We start from the raw sequence: 19603 nt of genomic DNA, 5'->3' as shown, positions 1-19603 counted from the left end.
TCAGAAAGGAAGATAAATAAGAATGAATGCAAGTAACTCTTGCGTGAAGTAGTCTATGCATATTCTAAACATTGGCATCTAAGAAGTAAAAATCTATGGAGAAAAAAAGAAAAGAGATGAACCCTAATTAAAAGAGTGCACAAGTGTCTTTAAATAGCAACATCAGATAAGGACAAAAAAATTAGGAGAACTGTAAGGGGAGGCTGGAATTAAAATCTGTTTTCCCATTTGGCTTAGAATATGCAGAATACAAACAGTGCTGGAATAGGGATGATGACCTCTTGTAGATTAGACTTGTGATGACCTAACAAATGAAGAAAAATGTGATTAATGACCTCCAGTGAGATGCATCTAGTAGCAGCTGCTTGACCTCTGCAGTTGTATTTAACAGTTAAAATACTCTGCTTAAAATATGTTGCCAAAATGGAAGTGCTTCACCATACCCGAGTTATATGGTACCTCAACCAGTCTATTTATTGTTGTATAATCTAGCAAACACAGAAAAGAAAAAGAGACTTTGTAAGTCAGCTCCCTACCCTGCACAAACATAGGAGAAACTCTGCTGACAATATTTGAAGGTCTCCAAAACTTTTTGGTATCCACAGAAGAAAAATGGGCTCTTTTCAAACTTAGTTCTGAGTTTAAAGATGTTGATGAAAGATTGCTATCTGCTAGAAAGCTCCTGGAAAAAAAGGATCTTATGGGAACATACTGTAATTATGAATATTCAGATATGATTCCAAATTATAATTTGGAGGAAGTATGAAAATAAAAGTCTCTGCCAAAAACCTAATGGCTAGAAGATGAATTTGAAGAGTTCTATTAACTACAGACATCCCATTAACTTGCTGTTTATGCACATCCCTATTTCATATATCAATGCAAGGCAAGTTTTGTATTTGCATAAAGAAACTACAACCTCTCATCTCAGAAAGGAGTATTTGCTTAAACCACTGCTTTGAATTTTTCACAATATTATTCATTCACTGTCCATCACAGTCCACAGACTAGAGCAACTTATGTAGCAACCCCTCTTCCTAACTGCGAATGCATTAGATTGTCTTCCCTACAAATGTAATGTTCTGTACATGGTAAAAATTTTGGTTAAGTAATGGATCAAAACAGAAAGCATTTTGAGAATTTTTAACTATTTGTGAAATAACCAGTTTCAAAATAATATTAACATATCAACTAATTATCTCTGTGTTCAAATGTGGGTTTGATTAATTTTGAAAAATACACCATAGAACATAATCTTAAATTTTTGTGCTTACCATGGGTCTTCAGCACCTAGTTTTTCCTTTGTTGTGAACAGCTCAATGCAGTCTTTTAATTTCACAAAAGGCTTTTTGGGAGGCTTATATTCCACACTTTCATGTTTTTCAAAATCCTAAAGAGAAGTATTTCTTGAGTTAAGAAAACAAATGAAACAAAACTCATTTTAGTGATGTCGTCTTACTGTAAACAGTAACTACAAAGCTCCTACATATGGAAAAACTGATCAGAAACCATTCAAGTAAAAAGTGTCCACAGCTTCAGATTTACTTCCCACTTCATAAGCCTCAGATTTGCTAATTCCATGATGTATGTATGAAGTTTATTTATGACAATATATTTACTAAAATAACATGAAAATAAGATATAGTTGCTTCTTCTTGTGAAAACTTATAATCTTGTATGTCATGCTAAGTTGCATTTTTTATGTTAGTTTTTATTTGTGCTGGAATAGGGAGCAATATTAACAGCTTACCTCTGCTGCACTATCATCAAAGTATCTCTTCTTCAATTCAGGATCCCAATCCAAAGCAAGGAAAGATCTTTCTAAGATTAAAAAAAATGTATTCTCTTAATATTATTTCTTGCCTTACATGAAATCGTATTAACTTGGGGCAAGCACTCTTCAAAGCAAATTAAACAATGCTATAATGAATATAATACAAAAATTGAAGCACATAAAAATTCTGCATTTCAAGAAGTCAACTGCAATAAAAATTATTTATACAGAATTTACTATTTAAAAGAAAAATATATCAAACAACACACAAAAAAAAAATGAAATGTGAGAATCAGAAAAGAGTCTCAGAACCAAATATTGCCCACTCTGTTCCTTGTGACTTACCATCAAGCCTAGGTTGCCTATCATCAAATCTAATATGCCTGGTATCATCTTTGATGTAGTTTATGTCAGTATTGCCTAAATTATTGAACTGGAATGTAAACAATCGCTTTTTGTGTCCCGTGAGTGGTTGACCTTTGCAAGTATCCTCACATAATCCATTTTCAGAGTCATTGTCACCCCCAACTGAGTCTTCTGACTGGCTATTTTCATTCTCTGAGGGAAGTTCCTGATCCTGGCTGGATTCATCATCTTGCTCATCTGTCTCCATTTCACCTAAAGCAATTGGAAGGATAAAGAGGAAGAGATGAGAAAATGTCAGTAATTGAAAAACACTACAGAGTTAACTTCCATTTCAAATTCAACACCAAATACTAAAAACAAGCTTAAGACATTCCAGTCTTACTTGGGGATCCTTCTTCATGTATTCCATTTGGGCCATTACCATTGATACCATGGTCCTTACAGCAATGCAGGGAACCTTCAGTGTCTTCACTTTCAGTACATGTTTTTACATATCGGCTAAATGTAACAAGTGAGAGCAACAAGTTAGAAGCAACCGAGTACTTGCTAGTGTACTGTATTTCTGCACTCCTTTCTAATTTACTCAGGTTATCAGTTTTATTGCCAAACATGTCTAGTGTTACAAGCACAAAGGAAAACCTACTCACATATGACTGTGTATTTTGGCAGCTACTTGGTCTGAGACAACTTGATTCTTGGTCTCACTCTATTTGTCCAGAATTCTTTTTTTTTTTTAATTGCTCATTAACCATATTACAGAGAAAGTTACATCAATAGAAAAAGAAGCATGAATTTAAATTGGAGGTGATACAATTTTAATTTCTTCTATATAATGATGCTAATTCTAGTCCAGTTTCAGAAAGCATCTACCATGTACTTTTCCAACATAAATTAGTAGATACGCTTAAACAGTAGATACAGGAAGTATAACCATAGCAGAGAAACTGGAAGACATTTCCATTTTACCAACACCTAACAAACAGCTAAGCGTACAAGAGAATTATTTAACAATACAGATTGACTCTCTACTGTCTTCTCAAATACTTTTTGGATGAGGTCATGCTAACAAAAAAATCAAAATCCAAATTAGTGGCTAAAATTTAATAATTAAAATTCAACAGAAAGCAAATAAAAGTACTGAAATCTAATCAGTATGCTAAAATGCACATGAAAGTACATGCCTACTGACTCCAACAATTAGCATTATTCTTAACAAAAGAATTTTTCTTTTAACAATAAACTTACCACATTCTTAGCAGCAGCAGGTTATACAGTTTATCTTCAGTATTGTTTCTAGGCACTGCTATGAGAAAAGGTTGACCAAATAGTAAAGAACCACTATGGCTGTAGCTAGTGTGCCTGCACTTTTCCCTTAAGCAAACAGGAATTATGACTTGTTCCGTGTCTTCTGTTCTATTGATAGCAATTTCAAATCTAGAAGAAAAAGAATCAGAAATACAAAGAACAACGGTCATGGAAAAGGCCACAAAGGGGAAAAATAAAAAAAATATGCCCTTCCAGTTTAATCACCTAATCTGGTGTCTAGGTTTAAATCTTTTATAAAGAACTAAACAAACTGCAAAAAGGTAACATAACAAAGCATGTTATCTACACTTACACATAAATGTCATCGCGTTCCATAATACTACTTAGATTTTCATCCATGCCAAATATCCTGTGGAACCTGTGATTGTATATATCAGTAACAATCATCTGAAAAGAAAATGGAGTACACATTGTTAAATCAGGTTAATACATATTAAAATGTGTATTAAAATATGTTATTGGTTGTGCTTTATATAAGAGATCACTCTTACCTTATCTGCAGCAACACCAGACAAAGCCGACAACGCTGTGCAAAGATCCAATATATTTCCAATTTTGGGAACAACTACTTTGTACTGAAAAGGAAAATATAATTTTGATTTCTTAAGAAAATAAATATATATTAGGAAAAAACAAAACAACACATGTTCAGCATATTTCATGTATTTCTTTCATATATTTGAAACTTAAGGTGTAAAGTATGTAGATCACTAACATAAATTCCAAAAGCTGCTTAAAAAGTAGTAATCTGCACAACTTTACAAATACACACACTGAATACTCCATTTATTAGTTTATACAATACTTGTTTTAATGCTGTTTTACTTTTTCTGTAAGAAGACTAACAGTATAAATTACTTAAGATTTGCATTTCAACAGTACCTTCTTATTTAAGCATTTAAATAGTACACATGCTATCAAAAAATATTACTAAATCTGGAATACAATGCATGTTGTTTATAAAGTATTACTAGGAAAGAAAAGCAATGGCAGGCAACAGATTCTCATTTTGCATGTAGAGAGAGAATTTGATTAAAGTGAAAGAAAACCTCTGTGGCTTCTCTTATGCAGTCCACATGCAGTTTGTAATAAAACTCCACACAAACATCTTAGCTCTTATTTGCATAATGAAGACAGGATTCATTATAAATAAGGTATTATTAACTCTATAATTAATTTCCAAGTATTGCATGCTATGTCCTTAAATTTTATAATCATTAAGACTTAAAAAAACTCTACTGAACTGGTATTCTTCCCAAACTATTTTTCCAGCACAACCATCTAATATCAAGAGTCATGTTCAACTACTCTACTAGTTTTCTCAACTACTTTGTGTCTCCACTATTGCAACTGCAATTGTAGAAATAGAAAACTACTGCAACTATTGTGCAACCCCTATTTTCACAATTAAATTTCTAGCAGGCTTATCTCCCATTAGTTAATACACCTCCCTTCACCTTCGAATTCCTCAACTCATAGTGCCTTTGAGAATACTTTTCTCCCCCTTTCCTTCTTATGGTACTGATTTCAGGTGTTAGAGCCTGCCTGAATGTCTGCATAACTGTGTTGTATTTATTTCACCTATCCTCACCATATAAAGTACAGCTAGAACCAGTTAATCATGACTTAGATATGATAACCTGACATACATTTTTTCATGACATTCTAATGTGTGTTAATATCATCCCCTTCCAAAAAAAAATGGCAAAAGGGATACTCTTCACAAAGACATCTCATGTGAATTTTTTCTTTTTATTATGAAGTGAGAGCACATAAGAATTTGAGACTACCTAATATATTTAGTCATGGGGTTTTTTTGTACCACTTTTTACAAATATTTGCCTTCTGTAATTAAGAAACCAATAAATTAAGTCTTATGGAGTAGGTGTATAAATATTTTTATAAACATAAAAATCCATCACAGCAGCACTTAAAAATTATGTCAGCATACATTTTAAAGATTAAGAAGCCTTATTAACATAACTATAAAGAAATTACTAATTCTTTCTTAAAACTGTACAAGGTACGTACAGTCTTCCTCAGGTATGTATAAGTCTTTCCCACTTTCCTAAGCGAGATTTCAGAACACACACCAGAAAAATAAAGCTTGTTGGATTTGCTTATGAATTTGCATACAGTGTAAAGCAACTTGGGTTCACTTTTAATGCCTCATGAATCAAAGTGTTTGTGTATAAATTAAGCTGCTTACCTGCATAGGCTTTGCAAGTGGATCCATTCTAACTAAATAAACTTCCAAAGTGCGTTCTTTTTTCATGGGTAATGGAAGTGTCAAGTAACAGAAGGGATCAAAGGTTACAGATATCTTAGCACATTCAGGACAAACTAAGGTAGATTTAAAAAGGCCATGAAATATATCTACAATGATGGAGTCATTTCTCTTTAAATGGTTTTCCCAGGCTTCTTCAGCAACCACCTGTAAATAAAGCATGATCTGGGTTATGACAAAGTAGAAGGAAATGAATTGTTAAGAAAAGTCTTTGACAGAACATTTTCAGTAACCACCTAAACACAGACATGTCACCCCAAAGGACCTGTAAGGAATGTTACTAGTATCAGGTTTGCAGGTTAAAAGATGTATGGTTTTCCTAGAATAGAGATCCTGTCACTGGTATTGCATAGTCTGAGAGTGACTTTCAAGTAGCTTGGGGAAAGACAAAAGCAGATAAACATAAAAATTCCATCTGAATTAACTCATAACAAAAGAAGAGTTTCCCTAAAGTAAGAGTACTGGAGACAGAATGCTTCGTACTGTAGATATAAAAATAAAAAAAACAGAATAGGAATTGTTTTTCCAACTGAACTCATCATTGAATTGAACCAGATGGTCTTAGTGAAGTCTTAAAAAAGGCCTTACCATCCTCCCACCCCCCTCACTATCTTAAAAAATAAACAGAAATTTACACCATTTCTCAAGATCTCAATTTTAAAGTTTTGTCCTATTTTCTGAAATGTCTTCCAGAAAAAGCCCCATGTAATCAGTTTCCCAACCTTCCAGTGCATAGAAGTATCTTACAGCATACAACTTTGACTAAAATGAAGATGATCAGCTCCAAAACCCCTACCTTGTCTGGTCTCCCATCCGCATCCTTTAACTGAATATAAGGCTTTTTCCTAATTCTATTCAAATCCTCATGTAAGCCATCCAAGAGAAAAGCCAGTAGCTCTTGACAATCTTGTTGCTGATAACCAGAAAACTGTGGTGCAAATCGTCCCACTTGTGTCTTAAAGAAAGAGAAAAAGGCATAACATAACTTCTGGTACCTTAATTGTTAGAAAGAGTAGATACTTCCGAGATGCTACAGCAGCACATTGAAAAGGTAAAACCTGTAGTTATAAAAGGTAAGCTTTTCAATGAAGATAGGAAGTCAAAACTAATTCTCAAAGACCAAAGCACAAGGACAGGTGACACCTACCGAAATATACATCCAAGTGTTTTACCAGTTCAATGAATGGACTGCATACTGATAAACAGTACTTCAAATTATTTTTTTTATATATTTCTCGTAGTTTTATACTTAAAAGTACAAAATTGAAACTGACAATGTGCATTCAATGTAATATCCCTACTGACCTTAAATGCTCTTGGGGTAACATAGCTGTATTTTCCTGACCACATTTGCTTGATAAGCTCAGCGTAAGATTTTGCTATTTCACCTCGCATTCCTAAAGGATTGTCAAAATTCAGCTCTTCTTGGTATTTATCATTAAGGAAGTACTCTGTAAGAGGAGGTGTGTTGCTCAGACACTGCAAAAAATAATACAGACTTTTTAGAACAGTGATTTGAATCAGTTCTAAACAAAGAATGTTTTAATTTTGTTAAAGTAGCCATGAACTGTAATGTCTAGTGCCTGGAAGGAAAAACCCTAAACAATCTTTTCCAGAAACAAATAACAGCTTTAAATCAAGACTTGCTACAGCTGTCATTGCAAGTTATGCACAGGTAGTATCTGTCAAGAGCTTTACCTCAAAATTTATAAAACAAAGTAGTCCAACCAACCACAGCATGAAAACACAATTTGTATCAATATTTAAAACAAACAAAACAAGGTGTTTCTTGAGACATGAATGGCTTTACAAAACTTGTTTTTGAAGTTATAACAGATGGGCAAAGTGGAGAGTGCTTGGAAGAGAGAACCAACAGGGCTTATTAGTTCCAATTATACCATATTCAGAGCAACATTTGAAAAAAACACTTATTTTGGCAGGCGAGGGAAGGTGAGGATGCTTGGCCTTTTCATTTTCTTTGCTAAGACTGGCTTATGGATGCTGTTGGAGACAGCAATGTTAGAGCGACTAGACTTTGAATGACAGTGCTGCAGCCCTTCCTATTTTCTTTTAAATACTGTGATGCCATTTAGAGCTGAAATTAGTCCGAGGAAAGCATGGACCTTGTTTTAGATTAAAATAACCACTTATCCTCTGTACCAGTTTGTCTCTTCTCTCAGCATTTGGAAAGAGCAGGATGCAATCACTGAAGTAAGATTAACAATTTCACTTTGAATTTTTATGGGCTACTCCTCATACTCCTCTAAACATAAGCATTTCTATCACTCAGGAATAATCCCCATGCCATGCCTTAGCATATATACTTAAGGGTTTGTTGATTAAATATTGTAAGCTGTTCTGCAGTCTTTCCTTTATTAAATGGTTTGAGGAAAGGTCAAGTATTTCACCAGTCTCATCTGCCTCTCTGTAAACAAGGGGAAGAGCTCCACTTATGCTACTGCATAAGATACAAGAATTAGACTGGAAGAATTTCAACTTTATTAAGCAAGGCAAAAAAAGTTATTCCTATGTCTGCCTATCATACCTGTGCAATATTACAAAGCAAAACCAGTCACATGCTGTAGAGAGCTGAGTGTCATGCCTACAATCAAACTCCTTCCTTTCTCTTCCTTCTCACCTAAAGCTTTCAGGATCTGTAAACACTGCAAGAAAAAATTCCTGGTATTACAGATCCTTTTGGACAGACAGGGTTGAAGAAATCTCATTTTTCTCTTGCTATGAGGGAAAGAGTTTTTACTTCCAGTAGTGGTGATCCCAACTCCCCCTACCTCAAAGACCTGTGTTGTCTTCTGGATTATTTTTGGGCTGGTTTAGGAGTTTAGTGTCAGGAATGTGTAACACAAGGAACTAAGTAATATGAAAATAGTATATTTTTCTACAGGTCTTTCTGTTAGTCAAGCATTATACAATGTCCTGACAATGCGAGTTCCACAAAAAAAAAAAAAAAAAAAAAAATCAATTTCTAGTTTTCACCTGATAAACTGGTTTTGTCACTTTCTCGGAATATTAATATTAATAGCATAAGTCAGGAAGATTACTACAGATAATTTCCCTTTTTCCTTTAACAATGTCCACACTACAACATGAGATGACACCAATGGTAGTTCTGGAATGCACAAATGTCTATCTCAACACAGCAAGCTTTGAGGTACAGAGCTGACATATTTTTTCTAAAATACCAGATACCAAAATTTTTTAAAGGGTAGCTACTAAAGCCAGCTAATAAAGTTGGCCACATATGCCAATCTTTTCAATGTAACTGACAAAGCTAAATGATTACAAACATATTTACTCTTTGAAAAGGCTGACTGACAATGGAGAATCATTTAAGAATGTGATTAAAGTCAGAGGAAAAACATCTAGAAGCCAGTTTGAAGGGAATCTTACATTCTTATTTTCTCATGTAATATGCTGTAGGTTATCAAGGAAGCCTTATGGAAAGTGTTTATTAGAACCAAGACAATCTACCGGACAGTGAAGTTACCAGATTTATGGGTCCTGTTCAACCTCGGGATTCAAGGTTTTCTGTTTGTTTCAAAATACAGACGATAAGTAAATTAAAAGTATACCAGCAGGTGAAGAATAATAAGCCAAACAAGTACAGTAAAACTCTGAAAAACTGTCTGTGAACTAAAGAGGTAACAGAATGGCACTTCATTTCAGGTACTGCTGTATCTAAAAGTTTTCTTTAACCAACAAAATTTCTGCAATGTTCTCTGAACCTGAACTGCTCATTTAGTGAAAAGATAATGTGAAGTATGGAATAGAAGGTAGAAACTCCAAGAGACACAGGAGAGAAGGTTTGCTTAATCTTCAGCATGACAAAAGGTTAACACTGAAATCATACTTCCATGTTATGTATTAATAACCTGTAAAAAAGTTATTAAGATGCACAGGAAATGAAAAAAAAGAAAAAATTGTTTTTAGTGTTATGTTACACATGCACATATATATACGCATCCCAGTACTGTAGCCTCACTGGAAGACACTGTATCTATCATGCCAGTGAACTGGAGAAATGAGGATCATGAATTGAGATATAAAAATCAAATATTCCTGTAAAGTGTCGTGGTTCTTCAGCTTCAGGTGTTACTAAGAATTTTATGCAAGGGACGTTGGAATTTCATATTTCAGCTTTCTAATAAAATACCAAGAGCTGCCAGACTGAAGAGATGATCCAGGTCATAGGAGAAAAAATTATTTACTTTACACATATCTATCTGACTTTTGTTAGTTCACTATCAGACAAGGCAAAAAGCACTTAGCTCCTTAATCCAAACTCCACATGCCTATGGCAACTGAAACTGAGCAATAAAATTGTAACAATTTCAGTTAGTGGTGAAATATGCCATCTTTTGTCTGGATAAACTGACAGTCAGAAGTCACATTAGAGGGAATATTATTCAGCTTTCTGAAGAAAAAAACTTCTGAAATACTCACTGCAAAGCTTGGACAGAAGCCAGGTATATATGGAATCACACTGATGGAAAAAACCCATAATAATTAAAATCTTGGGAAAAAAATGAATGTTTTAATGAAAACATTTACTTATTTTCTTCTTCTACCTTTTAATCACAAAATGAAAATTTTGGAACTCTCAGATTTTCACTGCAAAAAAAAAAAAAAAAAAAGACCAAAAAAAATTCCAGAGTTCTAATCCCTAATATCCCACTGAAACAGCAAAGTAATACTTGAAAAACACCCACAGGTGGCAGCACAGCAATGCTTAATGAGACTCATTTTTAATAATTTATTTTTCAGCTTAGAATATAGCTGTACCTAAGTGAATGTGAATGAAACATCTGCTTGCCAAATATTTTTAATATGGGGTTCAAGTATTCATAATAATATTTATTTCATAAAATCTACACACTCCCTTTTGTCATTCCTGTTTTATTTCATGCTTGGACCTGCAAAAGCAGACATTTTGGCCTAATCAGGAAAAAAAAAATCAACCCTTAGGTGTTTGCACTGAAATAAATTAAATAAAAAAATATGGACTACTCCCTTCAAAAGAAACTGAAAAAAGTACACAAAAGTTCCAATACAACCAAAATAAGAATACTGAATTACTGCCCCCCCCTTTTTTTTTTAATTAGGGAACAGTGGTAAGAGAACAGCATTTCAGAGATATACAATGGGATTTTAAACTTCTTGGCCTTACTCTCATTCAGCTTGCAGCTGCCTGTAATCACACACAGGATCCTACCTATCTCTTCATCATCTATCCTCCACTTTTCCTGAGCTGCTTAATACTGAAAGCTCCTGCTTGGAAGGGCAAAGGTCTCTTCACAATAATCACGATAAAGGGGCAAGCCTAACCTTATCTATAGATTGAAGAATTATACTAAAGAACTTGCAACCAAATATAAGACATTGCCAGGATTTTCACATTTCTACCTAGTATGTTTACAGGGCAAGAACTTTGACACAAGTTTGTCAGACTCAGGAGACAAAGCTGCTTTTAGGAATTGTCCCTCTTTGTCAAGGAACATTGATATTATCTCTGATGCAAACCATCTTCACGGTACATGAGATAAGACCAAAGAAGCTGTGTGAGAAATGCAGTGGTTTCTGAAGCAGAAATGCCTCCTATGTGAATACTCAGGGGGCCTCAATGCTCCCTGGAAAGCAGAGGGAGCTGAGAAAAGCGGAAATCAGCTGGAAAATGGATAAACTAAACTCTGCTTCTGTTGAAGGAAGCTACACTGATCACACCCAGCACAAATTGAATGGAAAAGATCAAAGCAGAGCTTTTGGTACATTAATGGAATTGAAACTATTTTAGAGTCAAATACTCCAAAGTAAACTATTTTGTTGAAAGGAAACAGATTTATCCTGACAAACAACCCTGTGTTAGCACAATTGTGAAGGAATACACCTTAGGAGGAGAAGTAAGATAAAATAGGTGACCAGAGTAGATCAGAGAATCAGCGAATAGTTAAGATTAGAAGGCATCTCTGCAGATTCTCTGGTCCAACCCACGTGCTCAAAGACAGGTCATCTAAAGCAAGTTGCTTTGGACTTTGTTCAGTTAGGTTTTAAGCATCTTCAAGAATAGAGGCTTCACAGTTTCCCTGAAAACCCTATTCCACTGTTTGATAAACCCCATTTTAGAACAAAGTTTCCTGTATTTAAGAACTGCATGTGCTTCAGCTTGTGCCCATTGCCTCTTCTTCTTTCAGTGGGCTGCGAGAATTTGGCTTAAGTTTTCTTTTCTCCACCAGGTACTTCCAAAAAACAGTAAAATCACTCTGGAGGCTTCTCCAGGCTGAACAGTCCCCAGCTCTCTGCCTCTCCACACAGGTCAGGTACTGCAATCCTTGATCACCTCTGTGGTCTCTAACCAGACTTGCTCCAGGATATCCCTTAACTCTCTGGGGAGCCCAGAAGTGAACTCAGAACTCTGGGGGTGTCTCTCCAGTGCTGAGTGGAAGGAAAGGATCACCTTTTTCAACCTACTGTCAATACTCCTCTTAGCGCAGCCCAGGATGCTGTTGTCTGCCTTGGCCACAGGAACACACTGCTGGCTTTTTGTTCAGCAGGATCCTGGGTGCTTCTCTGCCAAGCTGCTTTCCATCCAGTCACTGACCCCATACCACAGTGTACTGGTTCCTCGGGTTGTTACTTCAAGGCACAGGGCTTTGCATTTCCTCTGAACCTTCATGAGGTTCCAGCCCACTGAGATCTGTCCAAATGGCAGCAAAGCCACTTGATATAGCAGTTCCTCACTGCAGATTTGTGTGAGCTCTAGTCTTGCTGAGGGTGTACTCTACTCCATCATCCAAGGTGAACGCCTAGAGCAGCCAATATTCCCAAGCAGAATATTTTGCCATTCACAGACTATTTGAGCCCATCTTTTTGTTGCTTCCAAGAGAGATCAAAACATATTCAGAATGCTCTGGCCATAGGTATTACAGCCAGAATAATCAAATGCTACTTTGATGAAATAGCACATGAAATTAATAGCAAATTAGCACAGTGAAACGCATGCTTTCTGTGTAACTGAAAAAATATGTAAGTGGTGGCAAGAGGAAGACTGCTGCCTGTGAGACCTTAGTGTATTAAGAAAACATCATACTTTCACTAAAAAGCACTTCCATAGATTTCTTAGATAACATTAAGCTCTGAACAGTAATTTCTTTGAGACAAAGTAGGTGAAACAGAAACATGCTTTACATTTCCTTGCTAAGAAAGCCACCAAATAATGCATTTGAAAAAACACACCTTCAAGGACATATTCAAGGTACCATGCAAAACTAAAAGCTACACTGCTCAATAAACACCTAATTTTCTTACCCAGAGCACTCTCTTGATAATCAGCAAACCTGTGTTTATTAATTTACACTACAGTTTCTCAGAACTTATTTGAAAAGTTAATTTTCTAGATGTAACTGAAAAGCAATGAAGTTAAAGCTGATGTAATTTCTAATGCAGACCTCAGAATTAAATCTGTTTAACACAATGGGATAATGATGTGACATGTAACAAGTTTGTTATGCTGCATAAAACTCCTAAAGGCAACAACCCATGCTTAGAATTCTAACCTAAAAGGTTACTTTTGAATTACAGATATGCAAATTATGTGTACCAGTTCAATTAAGGTTTGAATAATTAAAATTATCCTTATTTAATCAGTATAGTTTGATGTACAAGGTAGACTCATAAAAAAGCCTTTAATTATGTAGCAAGAATGTTCTTTGAATTCAACTTACAAAACATAATTATGGTTGACGCACTAGACAAAAACACATGCTTTTCTTTCCAACAGTGGAATGATGAAATGCAGTAATCAAGAGAGGTTATGTGTAGGAATTTAGTTAAAATGGACACTGCAAAGTGTGTGTCCTTCCTCCTTTAAGTTTAGCCATCTTTCATGTATCATGATAAAAAAAATATAATTACTCTCTGCACTGTTCAATTTCTCTTCAAGTATCCTCATGGAAACAAATATTTTTTTTAGAAACATCTTTAGAAACAAATTTAATTTTATGGATGCCTTATATCAGTAAGTATGGAATAAGCATGGAATAACCTTATATACCACTAACAGGTGGGGGCTGACTGGCTAGAAAGAAGTTTTGCATTATATGACCCAGCGGTCCTTTTCTTTGGAAATGTGATCCTGCTGTTCATCCCCATGGGAAAGCTATTCAGCTGCAAACTGGCTGCATTAGCAACTGCAGTCAGAGGCAAAAGGGAGCAAATCTTCTCCCCCATTTGGAACTTATGAGACTGCTGCAGGAACACTGTCCTACTTAGGGCCCCCCAGTGTAAGAAAGAACAGAGAAAGAACACCAACGTGGTCAAGGGGCTGGAAAGCCAGAGCTGTTTGCATTAGTTTGACCCGAAGAAGACAAGACTAATGAGAGAGCTTGTGGCTCTCGGCAGCTACCTAACAGGAGGTTACAGAAAAGTAAGGCCAAATTATTCACTGACTGTCAACACAAAGAAGGGATAGAAGTACCTACACACACTGTGACACTGGAACATTTTTTCTTTTGAGCAAATGTCAACAACTTCATAAACTTAGCCTACAAAATGCACTTGAAATTCCCTTCTTACTCCAACAGGCTGAAGAAGGAATGCAACATTTGGGTTGTGGTTTTGGGTTTTTTCTTTTTTTAATTTTACCCAAAAGAAATCACGAACATAAGCCAGGAACCCTTGTAATGACCAAGGAGAAAAGCACGATAACAACTCTGCAGCATGCTTGGTTAAGATGTAACGTTTTCATACTCAGCAGGAAAATATGTGAACAAAAACTTAAATACACATATCAGTTTTTTGACAAAAGACAAAAAGTGAATTAGACAAAGGTGTGTTAGAGACAAAAGGTGAGTTAGAGAACTAAACAAAATCAAACTCAACTCCTAGTTCTGACTCTTAATTACTCTACAACTGCAGCTTCCATTTAAAATTAAAATACTAAGGTTTCTTCATCTTGGTAGAGTAGTAGTAGATGTATTTCTCTTGCATTCACAGCTAAGAAACAAGCTAATGTATTCCTGTAAAATACATCATTCATGAAATAGCTATTCTGAGAGGAAAGGTCAAAGGAAAATATTTTCCAAAGTTCCTGCATGTTAACCTGTGCACTAAAACTACATAGTGAGTCAGAAATAAAGGCCCAGTAATCTATCAGTCATGTACTTTTTTGACACTTTTTTCAGTACTACAACTGGTACTTGAGTGCATTTCAAAAGGAAAAGGAAGTTTTTGTGACATATGGGCGTGGCAATTATTACAAAAAGCAAAGAATTCCATTTCAAGAGTTCACTCATGTAGAACACTGGTCAAACCTCCTTCTGACACTGACCATTCTGAATGCAGCTATGTAAATCAATTTTAAAGAATAAGGATAAATATTAATTCCTCACTTTTAATCCTATTCTGCTAAATTAGTTTTGAAACATGATAATATAAAACAAGATACTATTTCCAAGTAATAACACTAGCTGATTTTATTTTAAAGTACATACCTGAATTGCTGAATTCATGAAACATGTATTCCCCAAGTTACTGAGGCCACACAGGCCTGGCTGCTCATTGTGTCTTCCTGGCTCTGAATAATCATAATTCTTATAAGCAGTATATGATGGGAGACAGTAGTTTGAGTTTTTCACACTGTAAGAAAACAAGACATCTTTCACAATGTAAACATGTACTCTATTGTACTTAAAAGCATACAAATACTTTATAAACTTAAATTACTAAAAATGTTAAACTAATTTCTGCAAACAAGTAAAGATTTAAAACACTTAACTTCTGTAATAACATTGATGTCAATTTGTAAGTCACCTGGGCAAACAACCAAAATCAAACACACTGCAGTAACTGCAATTATTTCATCCCTACCCCTTGTTTATAGGAGCAGCTTCACAGCTTACTCTATTCTTCATTGCTCCATCATATTTAAAACACTCAGACTTTAGACACCACCAGCAGCAATCAATCATTTACGTTCCTTTTTGCATCCTGCTACTGCAAGAGTGAGGTCGGTGGGAATGGGAATGCAGAGTTACAGGTGAAAGCTGAGATTTCCAAGGCCACTGTGGCATAGCTACCTCACTGCATCAGACAGTCTATTTATAGTTTCCCTGCTAGGACAGCACAATCCAGCATGTAAATGCAGAAAAGCCTTGAGAGGTAAAGGATGCGCAAAATGCCTCGCAACAACTTCAATATAAATCTATCTGTTTGGAGAAAACTGTAGATGATTGAAATAGGTACAATGACAATATTTAAAACAATTTGTTTCCAGATGAAATACAAAAGTATCAAATATAAACTAACACTCAAAACAGTGAAGTGAACATATCTGAGAACACCAGGAAGGCAAAGAAATCTTCTAAGATGTTTTGTAATGTGTTAGAAAAAAAACAAGCAACCACAACCACTTTAACCATTTCAGGCACTGATCATAATGAAATGTGTGACTGCAGCTTTGACTGATGTTCAGGAGTATTTCTGCAGCTTCTAAGCATCATTTACATTAGAAGTGACATGAACAAAAATCTTAAAGTCAGATACTAAGAATGATAAGGAAAAATATGCAGTGCAAAGAATCAATCCTGATAAATAACTGGGATTTGTAATTACAGAAGTCTAAGGATGCAAGTGCTCAGTGGTTACACTTCAGCCATTACTCCTGAACACTACCATGCTCTTTTCTGAATTCTGTCTCCTTGATGCACAATTAGTCACTTTTCATAAATAACTGTTGTTTTTTATCAAGTTATCAAAAATTTCCAACAGAAGGGGATGAAAATTTCTCCCTTTCAGTGGTCTTAGAAATTTGTGCAGTTTATAGCTTCATTGTCCATAAAGCTTCTGTTATCAAACTTTTACAACTGCTCATTTCTCTTTAATAGCTGACTTTCCCACTAGTCCTTCCTTTTTCTATACAAATGCATTTTCTCTGCTCTCTGGCTTGCCCCCAAACTAGCTAAGAGGTATTGTGTTCACTGGTCATTCTCAATGGAAAAAAACCCTACAAAGTTAGTGTTCACCATATATGAGAGATCCCCAGGAAAAAACTACCTTCAATCTCCCTTTGCAATTGCAGCCCAGTTACTGCAGCAAACTCCAATTCCCTTAAGCTGGCCTTAGTTACCCCAGCAATCAAAAACACAAGCTTGCCACTGGTGCTAATGCAACCCCCACAATACAAGAAACCCACCAGTGCACAGCATTGAAAACAGTGTATCAGTAACAGAAATGCACATGCACAGGGTACACAAGAAGCTTCTACTTTCAGCCTTGCTTCCTTCCTACTGCTGTCCTTACCTGACTTACAGAGAAAACTTTTCATATGCTTAACAAAAAAGAAATTTCTTTGAAATTTAGGAGATGTAGGGGTAATGAAAAAATTGAATTTAATTCTTCTGGGGATTTTCATTTTTATTTCCCTCTCTGCGGATTTCCCCTCTTCACAAATTGTCAACTTTGGAGGGACACTAGGAAGCTAAGAAAATGCAACTAGTATTTTGTGGCTGTAGCTTATTCATGTAAAAGGTTTTCTCAAATTAGCTGAGAACCACAACGATAATTTAGTTCAAGATAATTGTAGTGCAGATAGATTCAGTGTATATTTGCTCTAAGGGACAAACTGTCAGTTTACTTCTTGAAGGGGAAAGACATTTCTGAGCTCTTTCAGCTTCTGTACTGGCCCACAGAAATATATTTGAGGGGTTTAGAGATTAAGGTTACCACTCATCCTGTGAGTCAGGTCTATTAATACATCTTTCATGGTTCTATGATATTTTATCAAAACATATCCTACAAACATTGCCTACTGTTTGCAGGATACTAGGAGATGTCTCTACAGCTCTATCGGTCTGCAAATTGTTTTGTTGTGGAAAAATTATTTTTATATAAACTACATTGTTGCTTTGCTTTTTATTCTTTTTAGCTGGATGAGATAGAAATCATTATTAACAGTCAATAGTAAGTAGCTAACAATATAAGGTGCAAGGTAAGCCTATATTCATTTAATTCAAACAGAAATATCCTAGAAAAAGTAACTTGTGATAACTGCATGTCTCCAAGGCTTCAGCTGCTTTTCCTGCAAAACTTTCCCATCTTTAATGAAGCAGAATGGTAGCAGTAGGATAAGCAAGTCAAGTACGAGCAGTAACAGAAAGAAAACACTATTAGTTCTTAGAAAAAATTGCTTCACAAAAGTAAGGCACGATTTTGAAACATGAAACCATCTTCAGACCCTTGAACAGAGCTCTTGAAATGGCAAAACTGGTAAAAGGATGTTTCCAAATGAGATTTTATTTGCAAATATACAAATTTTGAATTGCAAGTGCTAGATCTGAAATGACTTGTTTGTATTGTCTGTATGTGCCTTTAAACTTCAAAGCAGCTTTCAAACAGTGATGATGAATCCAGAGCACTCATTGTACAGTTAAGAGTTTTGCAAAACATGGATTTTGAACAAAGACTGGAAAAACATCGCTAGTTTTGGAAAAGACATAATTTGACAGTGGAATAATGCCATGTACCAACAGGTACTTATATAAAGGAATTTGAGTTGCAAGAATGAGCCCAGAAAATTAAAAGTTTGGAAGACTTACTGTGCTCTGTAATATCCCAACCATTTTAATGCACTGCCAGTGTATTTTTGTGACCAGACCCTTTAAGAAACCTATTATCAGGTTTCATCATATTTTAGAGATACCTGAAGCAGCAGGAGAGGGCTATGCCACTACATAAAGATTATCATCTCTATTTTGTTCATTATCATTGTCTGGACAGCAAAAGACAGCACTACAATTTATTTAAATTGTCTTTGTCATAATATTTGCTTATGTGTCAGGTATAACATGAAGAAACTGTTTCTAGAGGTAATGTAATGCAATTAACACTTATACTTCTTAGAATAAGCATATTGAAATACACCAAGCATACGAACAAAGCTGCTAGCTATCTGTCTTGACAGGATGACCCTACCAAGTGATACAAGCAAGTCAGTTTAGGAGCCTAAAGCAATGGTTACAAATGAAGGGAATAGAACAACTTTTCACTTAATTCCCCAAACAAAATCCCCGTTCAGGTGTTTTTAATCCCCATCCCATGTAATTTAAAACACTGTATGGGATATGAAATGTATTGCTTTACTAAAAGCAATAAACAGAAATTCCAGTAAGACCTAAAAGATGCTTGTCTCTCCCTATTCTTCCGAACCCACTAACACATATTATGCTAATCCTGTGTTATTCTTTCTACAAGATGACCTGTAAAGGCAAAGAAGATCAATAATCAATTATCTCACACTTAGAGAAATGAAGACTTCAGACTGGATAAAATTTGCACAAGCTAAACTAATGTATGACTACCTCCACACAAAATTAATTACCTATCAATTTGAGGCTTACTCTTACACAGAACACCTCCTGGATTAGAAAAATATTACAGAAACATGTACCATACAGAGAAACCAGATTCTTTCAGATTTTTAACATAATTTGTTCTCTATAGGTGAGCTCTAATAATGGCAAAAGCAGGCTTGCAATGACTGGTATTTATGACCATTAATTCACACAACCTGTTGTTTGATTTTTCTGCCTTATACATCGTATTTGTCAGATAAAATTATCTTCAAACCAAATGCTGTTATTTCCTTTAGAGTCACAACATCTCATGCCCATATGGAGATGCCAACAGATCCTAGAAAGCCACAGATGTATACTTTCACTTATGGACTAAGGACGTGTGCAATATAAGAGGCAATAAGGCAGAAACATAAGCATGGAAATAAATTCCAGACAAAGCTGACATTAAGTAGTTAATTAAGAAAATATCAAAGATAGTATTAATTA

General features: G+C 35.3%; 1 protein-coding gene across 5 annotated transcripts in view; it reads right to left on the bottom strand.

The window, feature by feature from the left end:
• USP15 (ubiquitin specific peptidase 15) overlaps positions 1-19603 on the bottom strand; it is a 59152-nt gene that overhangs the window by 4037 nt on the left and 35512 nt on the right. For all 5 annotated transcript variants that reach the window (XM_062491960.1, XM_062491961.1, XM_062491962.1 and 2 more), the window contains 11 exons: positions 15257-15401; positions 7059-7232; positions 6550-6708; positions 5676-5900; positions 3958-4041; positions 3759-3853; positions 3386-3574; positions 2523-2638; positions 2120-2392; positions 1751-1821; positions 1275-1390 (listed from right to left, as the gene is read on the bottom strand). In XM_062491960.1, the coding sequence (XP_062347944.1) occupies positions 1275-1390; positions 1751-1821; positions 2120-2392; positions 2523-2638; positions 3386-3574; positions 3759-3853; positions 3958-4041; positions 5676-5900; positions 6550-6708; positions 7059-7232; positions 15257-15401 (1647 nt within the window). The remainder of the gene's footprint in view (positions 1-1274; positions 1391-1750; positions 1822-2119; positions 2393-2522; positions 2639-3385; positions 3575-3758; positions 3854-3957; positions 4042-5675; positions 5901-6549; positions 6709-7058; positions 7233-15256; positions 15402-19603) is intronic.

The sequence above is a fragment of the Cinclus cinclus genome, chromosome 4, assembly GCF_963662255.1.
Source record: "Cinclus cinclus chromosome 4, bCinCin1.1, whole genome shotgun sequence".
NCBI classification, from domain to species: domain Eukaryota; kingdom Metazoa; phylum Chordata; class Aves; order Passeriformes; family Cinclidae; genus Cinclus; species Cinclus cinclus.
Note: the sequence above shows the minus strand (reverse complement) of the source record. Positions and strands in the feature narration are given on the sequence as shown.